At 43.6% G+C, this 13,956-nt stretch overlaps 1 protein-coding gene across 4 annotated transcripts in view; it reads right to left on the reverse strand.

Moving 5' to 3' along the window:
• AKAP1 (A-kinase anchoring protein 1) overlaps positions 1–13,956 on the reverse strand; it is a 192,839-nt gene that overhangs the window by 20,318 nt on the left and 158,565 nt on the right. For all 4 annotated transcript variants that reach the window (XR_004537072.1, XM_033921572.1, XM_033921574.1 and 1 more), the window contains exon 10: positions 8,266–8,331. Coding sequence is in view for 3 of the 4 variants with exons in the window: in XM_033921572.1 (XP_033777463.1) it covers positions 8,266–8,331 (66 nt within the window). In the remaining variant the exon portion in view is untranslated. The remainder of the gene's footprint in view (positions 1–8,265; positions 8,332–13,956) is intronic.

Here is a 13,956-nt window from a genome sequence, read left to right on the forward strand (position 1 = left end):
AATCGAAGCCTGCAGGCTGAAGGCATGTGGCAAAGCCTGCCGTCACTTGACAAAAAAACAATGAAGAATTCTACTTTTTATTTTCCCAAAAACGAAATAAAAGAAGCACAGCGACATGGTAATAAAGAAATAAAACACGTACCACGGTGAGAGAAGGCACGAAGCGAATTAAGTTCAGCGCGGAGAACTGAGGAGACGCGCCCTGTGCTGGGCGGGAAGGCACTTGCGCATGCGCGGTATGACTGACTCGAAACTTCTGAGTTTCTTCAAGGAAGTCCGCTTGTGAGGCTGTCCACATTCGGGTTCCGTGGATGACGTCACCAACATGCGAGACTAGGCTGCCTGCTTGTCTTGGGATAAACTAATGTACCTGCATACCTGAGCTCTGTGTAGGTGTGCTACAACTACCATCACCTTGGTGAAGGTGTGTGGTGGCAAGACCATCCTTTAGGGCAAGAAGTTCGATTGTCAGCGTTCTAGTCCACAGGTTCGTGAATCAGGACCGGATTTTTAAGAAGGTGGATGCGAGATGAAATGTTTTTCCAGCACATTAAATTGTAAGAACTTCCTGTTATGAAAAAATGAGAATGTACAGATAAGCCTCCATCAAATTCAGCGAGGCGAGAAATTCTTCAGGCACCACTGAAACAATTACAGACCCCACTGTCTCCATCCGGAAACATGGTATCTTAAGGACCACTTTGATCACCTTGAGGCCTAGGATTGGTCTCCAGTCTTCTGATCCTTTTTTGGGTACTATGAAGTACATCAAGTATCTGCTGTAGCTCGAATCTTCTTCTGATATGGGCTCTATGACTTCCAGATCTAGCAGCCTTTGCACCACTGCTCAGACTCTGACCACTTTTTCTGACTTCCCAGCCGGAGAATTCAGAAAACGGTCCAGGATGGGACAAAACAACTCAAGCTTGTACCCCTTCTGTATAATATCTACTACCCAGCAGTCTGGAGCGATCTCTGCCCATGCTTCCTAATAGGCTGATAACCTCTCCCTGATGTGTGGAGGCCTGGCTGATGGCTTAGCATCATAATTGCTTCTTGGGAGCTGCTGTGGAACAGGATCCTGAAGATTGAGGGCACCTGGCCCCTCCAAATCTTTGCCTCAACCTTTTAAATGATGAGGAATTGTGCTCTTAGGTGGAAGAACCCCCAGCATGACTGAGATCTCCTAGGGTTCCATGTGGAACCTTCTAAAATCATGTAAGCTTCAAACATTATATTTATGAATTCTGGGGGAAACCTCCACCTAGGACATCAAGACCCCTGTGAATGCTCTAAAGCTCCTTTTCTGAGGTTTTGAGGTAGCGGCATGGCTGTGCTTTGCCAGGGACAAACTTTCACTGCTCCCTTGCTCAAATCTGGACTTTTTGCCTGGTCCTCACACCATATGGAAACGAATACCCCCTGAGGAACTAAGGAAGGCTAAGAGAGCGGCTCCCACCTCCCCTAATGTGCCACGTGGCATGTGGGACACAGACGATCCTCAGAAAGCCATCCCGTGCAAACCTGACATGAATCCAAGGTATCTGAATCTGAGGAGTTCATCACACCCGTTTTTGATCAAAATTGAGGTGTTTTGAGGCAGATAAGAGACTTTTGTTTTCCAATTGTAAAATCCAAGATGGTCACCGCTGCAGCAATATTAGCGCCAAAAATGGCCTTTGGGAGCTACACTGGGATTAAAAAACTAGTGATTTGGGGATTTTAGAGGTTGATAATCCTGGTTCTAACCCCAGAACCCCCCAAATCCACTTTAAAGACACCAAACCCCTGATTTTGTTTTAAAAGGCTGTCAGCCTGTTACATACTGTGCCATGCTGTGTGCTGCTTGTGATGAAGCTGCGGACAGCTTACAAGAAGAACTTCTGACTCAAACAAGCCTGGAATCCAAACCGCTTGTCTCTTCAGATTGCCTCTCAGGTCCAATGACCGGACAAAGACCTCAATCCCTACTGGAATCTCATTTGCATAGTCAGAGGGAGACCCTGATCCTGGAAAGCCCACTATGGAGCAACTCAGATTGCGCTCCAACCCACTGCAGACAGAACCTGGGGCAAGCCTTGCTCCCAAGAGACTGGTCCCTGATCTCCCAAACTGTTAGTGCAGGCTGCTCAAGTGAATGCACTGCAAGGCAGTCTGCTTCTTGGATGCAGACCTCCGACCTTAGAGTATGCACTTTAAGGTACGAAAGGATCCTCTGTAGCATCGAAAAGCCATGCAAACATAAGCAAAAAATCCACCCCAAATTTAATGGAAAAATAAACATGAGCAGAAAAGACAGGCTCCTACCATCTCGCCTGTAGAGAGACAGCCCAGAGAGATGGGAGGCAGAGCAAAAGAATGCTAATGAGGTTCTCTACAAGAACTCTTACAGGATATATCAGTCTGGGTTTATTTAGCTATGTTAGGTGGGGGACAATATTTGTAGGACTTTGCATTTGATTTGGGGCTCACACCACCTTAAACGTAAAATGGCATTATCAGATGCTGAGAAAGCATTCGACAAGGTTAGATAGGCATTTTTATGGACAGTTATGGACAAGATGGGATTGGGAGGCCTGTTTGGGAAGTGGATTCGGAGCTTTTATGAGGGGCCACGGGCTTGTATTAAAATATATTTGTTCTATACAGATTTCTATCTCATAGCGCAGAGTACCAGACAGGGGTGTCTACTGTCCCCATTACTTTTTGCTATCTATTTAGAGCCTTTGGCATGTCTCATTAGGGAATAGGGAGATATTAGATTTTGGAGGGAGGGAACATAAGCTAGCACTTTTTGAGGATGACATTTTATTATATATTTAGGACCTGGGTCTCACTTCCCCTGTCCTTTTGGATGTTTTTCATATCTTTAGTCGGGTGTCCAGGTTTACTATTAATATGGATAAATCTGAATTTTTAGGTATCACTTTATCAGTCAGTGAGGAACAGAGGTTGGCAGATTATTTCCTTTTTCAGAGAGCTCAGGGACATATTAGGTATTTGGGTATTCAAATTTTGAGAGATCTTTTTCAATTGTATAATCTTAATTATTCATTGATTATGCGCCTAATGTGAGCAGATTTACAGAAATGGCAGGGGTTGTGGCTTTCCTGGTGCGGGCAAATTGCTGTGATTAAAATGAATGTTCTCCCGCACCTGTTATTTTTGATCCAGACTCTTCCAATTGCTATACCTAAGGGGGTATTCAAAGCCCTCCACAGAGAATTTCAGAACTTTATTTGGCAAGGTAAACACCCAAGTATAAGTCAACAGGTGCTTTGGATAACAAGGGAGGAGGGTGGCAGAGCGGTACTGAACCTTTATTGGTATCATCAGGCAGCTCAGTTTCGCTTTTTACTGGACTGGTCTATAGCGGAGTTTAAGCCAGGGGTCCAGATAGAACAAAGTTACATCCCACACTGTACATTGAAATACTGGCTATGGGCTTCTTATTCAGACCTTGAGAGGCTACGGGAGGTGCATAAGCCCTTTCTACGACACTTAGTGCAAATGTAGAGACCAGCGATATCGGGGGATTTCTATTTTATCACCCATTAGAGGGGAACCGCAATTTCCGATGGGGAAGGAACGAGGAGCTTTCATAAATTGGGAGGAATGGGGATTACATACTTTTTGAGATGTGATTATAGGGGAGGGGGGGAAGATACCTACATTTGATGAGTTGGTGGATAGGGAACCGGGGCTTAGGGGTGATTTTTTTTTTTTTTGCATATATGCAGCTTCGGCATTTTATGATCTCAGTAGGTTGGGGTAAGGGACAGCCATAGAATGCAGAACACCTGGAAAACTTATGGCAGGGGTGTCCAATGTCGGTCCTCGAGGGCCGCAATCCAGTCGGGTTTTCAGGATTTCCCCAATGAATATGCATGAGATCTATGTGCATGCACTGCTTTCAATGCATATTCATTGGGGAAATCCCGACTGGACTGCGGCCCTCGAGGACCGACATTGGACACCCCTGATTTATGGTGTCTTTTGGGAAGGGTGCCCAGGCCGATATCGGTCCTCTATTGGTATTTGAGAGGGCTGGAGCTGATTCAGTGCCCTTTCCGACAGACATGGTCGTCGCAAGATTGAAGCCCTCGAGCTGCGGCCAAGCGTCCTGTCCCAGAAAACGGATGGAAAATGAATTTTTTTTTTTAACTAAAAATGAAATAAAAAAATAAGAACAGCGATCTGTGAGGAAAAAAATACAAACCGCAGTTCAGAGAAGGCACAAAGTAATGAAGTTAAACGCAGAGAGTCAAAGAAAGACTTCTCAGCTCCGCGGAAAACTGAGGAGACGCGCCCTACGCTGGGTGGGAAGTCACATGCGCGGTGTGGGCGACTTGAAACTTCGAGTTTCTTCAAGCAAGTCTGCTTGTGAGCGTCCACATCCAGGCTCCGTCAATGAAGTCACCCATATGTGAGAATACCTGCCTGCTTGTCCTGGGATAAACAAACTATCAACAGCCAGAAACACCTTCACCAGGACTCCAAAACACCTCGACGAAATCTCAATACCACCTAAAGAAAACGAGGCCTACGCAGCAGACAGAAACTGGTCAGATTTCCTAGACACACAACAGCACAACCTAGACAAACTCTACAAAAAATACAGTCATGCAGCCTGCGACCTCAACCACTATCCCCCAAACCTGTTAAAAGCCGCCAGCACTAGATTCCGCACCCACCTCATGCGGTGGATTAGTTACATACTCACAGAGGGTCAATTTCCACAAGAAGTCGCCAAAATCATCATAACCCCTATTCTGAAAGACCCAAAGGGAGCAACAGATCAGCCATCCAATTACAGACCTATGGCTTCAATGCCGCTATACGTCAAACTAATGGAAGGCCTCGTAGCAAAACTTCTCACCAAATACTTAGAAATCTACAACATTCTTCACCCCTTACAATCAGGCTTCAAAAGCAACTACAGTACAAAAACACTACTAGTCTCTCTCCTAGACACAGCCAAACACCTAAGCAAAGGCAAAAAAATGCTACTCATACAACTCGATCTCACAGCGGCATTCGACCTAGTAGATCATGACATCCTACTACAAACACTGGAGGCAATAGGAATCACAGTCAAAGTCTACAATTGGTATGAAGGATTCCTCCACTCAAGAAAATATAGAGTAAAAGCAAACAATGAACAAGCAGAATCCAGGAACAACCCTTACGGAGTCCCCCAAGGCTCCCCACTATCACCAACACTCTTCAACTTTTACATAGCCACACTTGGCACATGCTTAAACAAACAAGGTATAACGTCATACAGCTACGCAGACGATATCACCATCCTCCTGTCTTTTGACCAAACCACCCCCAACACAACGAACAAACTACACATTGCACTAGAAACAGTGTCAAAATGGATGAGAGACCACAAATTAAAACTGAACCAAGACAAAACCAAATTCTTACTTCTAGAAAGAAACAAAACCCCCAACCATAACAAACCTAGAAATAAACTCCATCACATATCCCTTACAACCCAACCTAAAACTGCTGGGAATAATGATAGACAAAGGCTGCACCATGCAACTTCAAATCAGCAAAATGGTTCAGAAGGCATTTGCAACCATGCACAACTTAAGATAAGTCCGAAAATACTTCAACAACGAACAATTCAAACTCATAGTACAAGCGCTAATCCTAGGACTCCTGGACTACTGTAACATATTTTACCTGTCATGCCTCACCAACATGCTAAAACAATTACAAACAGTCCAAAATACAGCCCTAAGACTAATACACTCTCTGAAAAAATACAAGCGCATTACCTCCAAGACTCACACTGGCTCCCAGTACAAGCACGCACACAACACAAATTCTACTGCACCCTATTCAAAACCCTAAATGGAAATGGACCAAGCTATCTGAACAACCGCCTAATCTGGAAAAACACATCCAGACCAAGGAGAACTCAAGCACGCTTTTACCCCCCCTCCCCCCAATCAAAAGCATGCAAAGCAAAAAAATATATGACGGTCTACTAGCCACCATCACCTCTCAAATCTGCTGACCACGACGCCCAACTACAAAACATTCAGGAAAGAACTGAAAACCATACTACCTTCAAGAAATTTGTCAAATGATCTATCCAAATCGTATCAACTATTCCCAGATCCCGACGCATACTTTAGCTATCAACCTTGTAATCTCCCTGGGAATGCCGAGGCTAAATTTCTTGTTGTAAACCGCCTAGAACTGAAAGGTATTGGCGGGATAGAAGACATTAATGTAATGTAATATAATAGTGAGGGGCAGCAGAGTGAGTGTATTTGTAGGTCAGTAGAGGAGTTCGAATTGTATTCGGAAACGGATGGGAAGCCAATGAAGTGACTTTAGGAGAGAAGTAACATGAGCCTAGCGACTCTCCGGAATATAAGTTGTGTAGCCGAATTCTGAATGGATTGGAAGGTAGCGAGATGGCTAAGCAGAAGGCCTGAGAGTAGCAAGTTGCAGCAATCTAAGCACGAGGTAATGAGGGTGTGGATAAGTATTGGCAGTGTGCTCAGAGAGGAAGGGTCAGATTTTGGTAATATTATATAGAGGAAGAAGTGGCAGGTTTTAGCGATATGTTGCATCTGGGCGGTGAAGGAGAGAGGAGTCAAAGATGACCCCAAGATTACAAGCAGAAAAAACAGGAAGGATGAGAGTGTTGTCCACAGACACAGAGAACGAGAGAAGTGGGTTTAGGTGTTGTTGCAGTGAAGAGCATTTGAGAATATTTTGAAAAAGATGAACTAGATGCAGTGCTGCATATTGTGTAGTCAGTGCAAGTGGAGCAGGCACAGGAGAAGAAAAGCTTGCTGAGCAGAAACATAGGTTTGTGATGTTTGAGCAGATGGAAAGGTTGTACCTTGCAGGGAGAAGATTTTTTTTATAGGAGGAAATAACTCTGCAGTTTGAACGGAGGATGATGGAGTGACCACTTACTGACTGTGTAGAAGCAGCCTGTGGTAATAAAGTTGTCAGAATGATGAGTTGAATTTAAATTAGTTGGTCTTTTTTGTTTAGGTGGTTTCTCCTTATGACAAGTTTTATTTTAGGTACACTTGGTTCCAGAATGGGAAGTGCGGGAAAGTGCAGAGTTAGTGCCTGTTCCCTTTGGTCACTCCGTATTCTAATACATTCTCTTGTTTTGAGCAAACTTGATTATTGCAATTCTGTTCTCACTGGACTTCCCAAATACCAATTATGTTATTTACAATTAGTCCAGAATACTGCATTGAGATTATTCCATCACTGTTCTACGTTCGATCACATCTCACCGTTTCTAAGATCAGAACACATGCTTCCGGTGTCATATTGCATCCCCTTTAAATATAATACCTTTTCCCACCAGATTCTCTCGAGTGGTCTTCTCTCGTTTTTATATAGTCTTCTGGTCCCATATTTGCCTCAAAGAACCTTATATTCCTCACAACAGCAATTATTAGTCATTTCCTCATTTAGACAACTTTTTCTGGACTTTCAAAGGAATTCTTCATTCTGTGTTATGGCTTCTACTTTCTAGAATTCTTTGCCTTTTTACCTTTGTTCAGAGAAATCATTTGTAACCTTCAAGGCACAATTAAAGGTATACAACTTCTCTTTGGCCTTTAGCTTTTAACTTACTTCCTCCTGATGGCTACTTTTCTTCTGTGTGGGCAGATTTAAATTCTTTGTTCCCTCCCTTACCACATTGTTCATCCCTTTCCCCAACCTTTTTACTTTTATTGTAAACCCCAATTCCCTCTTTCCCCACGTTCTCAATTGTTTTCCCTTTACGTTTTGTCTTCTTTCTGTTCTTACCCTATTTAATTTGGTTTTTTAAAAATTTTAAATTGTAAACTGCTTAGATTTGCCTTCTGGTTTTATATTTGTGGTATATGAAATAAATTGAACTTGAATCCATGGGGATATCAACAGCAGCACTGCTGACTGCAGAAGAGCCCTCCGGTACCTTGTAAAAGTTCTTCAGATTTGCACTTTCCATTTTGAAGAAAAGAGTTTTGGCGGTTTTGAAGAAAGAAATTCTCTGAGTGAAGAGAGAGAGAGCAACCCTTTCAACTCATGCTGCGGAAGAGAAAAAAAAGACTGTCTTCTCAGTGGCCATGACATCATCAAGGAAGGAGGGGGGGGGGGCGGGTGATTGGATTACAAAATTTTTCTCTAGAGTGCCTTTCCACACTAAAAGTTACAGAAGATGTGTGGCTGCATTATCCTTGCAAATTATTTAAAGCTTGCAGTTCTGATAATTATACATACCTCATCTCCCAACATACTCCATAACTGTATAAGAGGAAGACCAGTTACACCATCATAACTTGTAACCTAGAAGTTAAAAACCAGAATCAAAATGCAATACAGTTGTTTTTTTTTTTTTTAAACTAAGCCCCATTTAGAAAGTTTAGCAGTATGAAAATTTTAGTATTATTCAATGAACTAAATGCTCCTTTTATCAAGTGATGCTCATTCAATTCCTTGCCAGCCCGCAGTGAAAGGCTCTATAAATTTATAACTAAAACATGAAATACATCCACTGAAAATAAAAGGAAACAAATTTTTATGTTTACATAGTGCTCAACTAGTCACCAGTTTAACTAGTAAACCAAAAATGGGCACACTTTATTTTTACAGGTTTCCATGTCTAAACAGAACTTCAAAAAAGAGATTATGTACTTACTCTGGAAAGTTATTTTCCAGTAGTTAGGTGAGACATTCTAGACCAGGGGTGCCCAAAAGGTCGATTGTAATCAACCAGTAGATCGCAAAGATCTTTCTTTCTCTTTCGGGGAGGGGGGGGTTGAGGAAGGCTTGTGGGCCCGGTGCTTGTACGTGCCTGGCCTGGCGTTGGGAAGCAGGGAGAACAGAACGCAAAGGCAACGCGAGTATCGCCCGCAAAGCGCTTACAAACGCCGGGCCCACAAGCCTCCCCCTCCCCCGAAAGCAAAAAAGAAAGAAAGAAAGGGGGGTAGGGAGAGAGGAAGAAAAAGTTTGACTCATGGAGGGACAGAGATGTTGGTTGGAGAATGGAATGAGGTCTGGAGAAGAGGAAGCATGCAGGAGGCAGAAAGAAATAAATATTGGATACTCTGCAGAAGGAATCCACTCTGGATTTTTCACTCTGCCTCTGTAATACTTCATTGATCGGTTTAATGCCCTCTAAAGTCAGTACCCAAGCACCGACAGGCACCCACTTATGTGAAGTAGAGGCACCTATAACAATAGGTTTAAACAAAGTATCCTGTTGAAAGTAATGAATCTGTAATGATCGGTTAGGAAGGAGGGGACAGTGTCGTTCATTACTTTGAATAATGTACAGAAAAATTTGAACAATATTCTCGCTTGTGTAGGGAGCCAGTGTGAGTCTAGGTATGCGGTGGTGATGTGGTCATATTTGCTTAGTGAGTAGATCAGTCTGAGGGCTGTGTTTTGTACTGTCTGCAGTTGTTTTATCACCATTTAGATTTTTTACGTGGTGCATCTCTCACAACAAGGAGTCTCAAGCTACCTTCTTGTCTTCCGTCTTGGATTATCTTTTGCACTTGTCTATCTCTTGCCTCAAGTCTACATCCATTTGAGTCCATCTCAGTGCAATTGTGGCTTTCCATCAGCCTATTGAAGGGAAACCCCTTTCTGCTCATCCAGTGGTTTCCAAATTTATGAAAGGACTTCTTAGTGTTAAACCTCCTCTCAAACCACCTCCAGTGGTTTGGGATCTCAATGTTGTTCTTGCTCAATTGATGAAGCCTCCTTTTGAACCAATGGATTTGGCTCATCTGAAATATCTCACTTGGAAAGTGGTATTTCTCATTGCACTCACATCTGCTCGAAGAGTCAGTGAGCTGCAAGCTTTAGTTGCTGATCCACCTTTCAAAGTTTTCCATTATGACAAGGTGGTCCTTCATACTCATTCTAAATTCTTACCTAAAGTGGTTTCTGAATTTCATCTCGATCAATCCATTGTACTTCCATTGTTTTTTCCAAGGCCTCATTCTCATCCTTGAGAATCAGCTCTTCATACTCTGGACTGTAAACGTTCTTTGGCCTTCTACTTAGAGCGCACCAAACCACACAGATCTGCTCCTCAAGTTTTTCTCACAACCCACTCACCTCCCCTGGTTGGCTTCTCTGCTAGCTATCTGAACTGAGGAGATGCTCCCTGTGCTGGGCGGGAAGGCACTCGCGCACGTGCGGTGCGGCTAACTTGAAACTTCTAGTTTCTTCAAGCAAGTCTGCTTGCGAGGCTTCTGCATCGAGGCTCCGTCGGTGACGTCACCCATATGTGAGAATAGCTGCCTGCTGTCCCTGGATAACACCTGTTACGGTAAGTAACTGTGCTATTTCCGCATACTCACACGCTGTGCAGAAGGAATCTACTCCAGATTTTTCACTCTGCCTCTGTAGTACTTCACCAATCAGTTTAGTGCCCTCTACAGTCTTTCCTTCTGCATGCATTGGCTGCAGCTGTGTGTGTTCTGCTCTCCTCATTTTATTGTTTTAAATTCGATGTAGTTTCCCTTTTTGCGTGTATTTTCATGTTTGAAGCAAATTTGGAGCTCTGTCTGCTTGAGAATTCAGACTTTGGTCTGTAGCTGACAGGCCGATCCCTTTTGGGTACCTGTTAGCCAGTCTGCATAGTTTTCCTTGGAGCTTAAGGCCGTCCCTGAAGTAGTCTCACCTTCTGTTAAGCAGGGGTCGAGCGCAGACTGTTAGGCCCATTTAGGAGACTCAGCGGTGTTCTGCAGCGTGCTGGCTGCGTTTTTGCTCCTCTGGTGGGCCGCTGGGGTGGATGCATAGTCAGACAGTGAGTCTGACCGGCAGCCCAAAGATCAACTTTGTGAAAGCATTCTCAACATTTTGAGCAGATGGAGTCCAGTGTCTCAGGTCATTGAGTATAAGGAGCTGACAGCTTGTGAGAGACATCGGGGAAAGTAAAAAAAGTGGGGTTTTCTGAGTTTCTGCATGTTCCCTTGTGTTCCCCCTTCTGAAAAATCCTAAATTCATTGTTTTAGGACTTTGGGAAGTGTAAGAAATATTGTGTGTTTGGTGTAAATTCGGTGCTGGTAGCCATCTTGGATTTTTAGCGATTTTTTTTTTTCCTTCTCCCTGCTTCTTCAAAACTTCAAATTTTGCCTGGAAAACTGCTGGGATGGAGTCCTTAGGGTCTCCTCACATGAATTCATGCCAGGATTGCGCAAATTTAGCTCTTTTAGAGCGTCCTTGTGCTGCATGGCGCTGCTGGGGGGCTATAGCGACTAGCTTAGCTTTCCCCCCACAGAAGCAGGTGATCAGATGCTCAGCTAGCCCCTCATTGCTTTTGGGGCTCGGCATGGCTGGTTCTTCGTTCAGCCTGGCTGCAGACTCTTCATAGCCTAAGACATACAAGAACAACACTGAGATCCCAAACCACTGCAGGTGGTATGAGAGGAGATTTAACACTGAAAAGTCCTTTCATAAATTTGGAAACCACTGGATGAGCAGAAAGGGGTTTCCCTTCGATAGGCTGATGGAAAGTCGCAATTGCACTGAGATGGACTCAAATGGATGGGAGACTTGAGGCAAGAGATAGACAAGTGCAAAAGATAATCCAAGACGGAAGACAAGGAGATAACTTGAGGCTCCTTGTTGTGAGAGATGCACCACGTAAAAATCTAGTCCATTTTTGGTGGTAGCATTGTCCAGTGGTAGGCTTTCTGGAAGCCTCTAAAATGTCTCTAACAGGTTGAGAAAACTGGAGGAGTTATGTTGAAAGGTACCAAGCTGTCAAGTGTAGAAACTGCAGATTGGGATGAAGTAGAGATCCTTGACTCTGTGTAAACAGACAAAACAACTGTAATGGCAACAAGTCCACCTCTGTGTAAACAGAGACAGAAAACTGGTAGAAGGTAAAGCTCCCTGTTGCTGAGTTGAAGTAGAAGAGAGCACTAAGATTGCCTGGGCCACCGAGGAGCTATCAGAATCATGGTGGCATGATCGTTCTTGAGCTTGACAAGAGTCTTTTGAGAATGAGAGAAAATGGAGAAAATTCATACAGGAAGAGATTTGTCTATACCAATAGAAAAGCATCTGCCTCGAGGCGATGAGGAGAGTACATCCTGGAGCAGAACTGAGGCAGTTTGTGGTTGTGGGGAGATGCAAAGAGATCTGAAGAGTTCCCCACTGAGAAAAAATGTGATGAAGAGGTAAGGAATTGAAAGTCCATTCACAAGGTTGCAGAAGACGACTCAACTTGTCCGCCAGACAGTTTTTCTCTCCTTTGTCTTGTTTAAGAAATTATTTTGAAATTTTTTTAAAAAAATGAACATGGTTCCTGTTTGTTACCAGAAAATTTCCTTCATGCTGTAAAAAAATGGCAAGACTACCAAAAAAAAAAAAATATAATAATAATGTAGACAGCTTTCAGGAAGGTGTTGTGAAGAATTGCCCAATCCCAAACCTTCAGAGCTTCTTGGCAAAGAGGGAAAGATCCAGTTCCTCCCTGTTTGCTTGGGGTTTTTTTTGATGCAATAATAAAAATTCTTTCCTTCTGGGTTGTGTCCATTTTGAGACATCTGGAAATATATATACCCTATCACCCAAGTATGGTAACAATTTTAAAGGTTCCGGAAGCAAACATTCCCCCATTACAAAGGATATACTATTTAAAACAAATGCAAAAGGGGAAAACTGTAGTAGCTGAAAATACACAATTAGATGTTTCCGCTATATTGCGATGATCTGATATTGAAATTCAGGGACGGGAGACATTGTTGGTCTCCCGATGATGCCATTGTTGGTCGCTGATGATGCCAAACTATGTAATATAGTAAGTGAATGCAGTTTACAGAATTATATGGCGCAGGACCTGCTTACATTGGAAAGTTGGTCCTCAACCTGGCAGCTAGGCTTCAATGCTAAGAAATGTAAGGTCATGCACCTCGGAAGCGGAAATCCATGCAGGACGTACTTCTTGAACGGAGAAACTTTAACTAGGACTTCAGCAGAACGAGATTTAGGAGTAATCATTAGTGCAGACATGAAAACTGCCAATCAAGTGGAGAAGGCTTCATCTAAGGCAAGGCAGATATTGGGTTGTATCAATAGAAGTTTCGTCAGCCGAAAGCCTGAAGTCATAATGCCGTTGTACAGGGCCATGGTGAGACCTCATCTGGAGTACTGTGTGCAATTCTGGAGGCCACATTACAGTAAAGATGTGCGCAGAATTGAATCGGTTCAACGGACGGCCACCAGGATGATCTCGGGGCTCAAGGGTCTCTCGTACGAAGATAGACTGAACAAATTGCAGCTCTACACTCTTGAGGAACGTAGGAAGAGGGGAGACATGATCGAAACATTTAAGTACCTCACGGGACGTGTCGAAGTGGAAGATGATATTTTCTTTCTCAAGGGACCCTCGGCCACAAGAGGGCACCCGCTCAAACTCAGGGGCGGAAAATTTCATGGCGACACCAGAAAGTATTTCTTCACAGAGAGAGTGGTTGATCATTGGAACAAGCTTCCAGTGCAGGTGATCGAGGCAGACAGCGTGCCAGACTTTAAGAATAAATGGGATACCCATGTGGGATCCCTACGAGGGTCAAGATAAGGAAATTGGGTCATTAGGGCATAGACAGGGGGTGGGTAAGCAGAGTGGGCAGACTTGATAGGCTGTAGCCCTTTTCTGCCGTCATCTTCTATGTTTCTATGTTTCTATGTCTCTCTTGTGTTCCTACAGGATAAAGAAATGCTGTTGAAGCTGTACTTTAATTTAAAACAAACCTCGCTGTTTGTTGACATAATACATGGTAACATGGTTGTCCGTTCGAATGAGGACTACCTGGTCATGAAGAAGATGTTGAAAAGCTTTGAGAGCATTGAAGACCACTCTGAGTTCCAACAGATTGATATGACACTGAAGATCCATGCTGAACCAATGGCCTTGAGTACGGAGACCGTTAAGGTAAGCCCCCCCCC

Source organism: Geotrypetes seraphini, chromosome 15 (genome assembly GCF_902459505.1).
Source record: "Geotrypetes seraphini chromosome 15, aGeoSer1.1, whole genome shotgun sequence".
Lineage (NCBI taxonomy): Eukaryota > Metazoa > Chordata > Amphibia > Gymnophiona > Dermophiidae > Geotrypetes > Geotrypetes seraphini.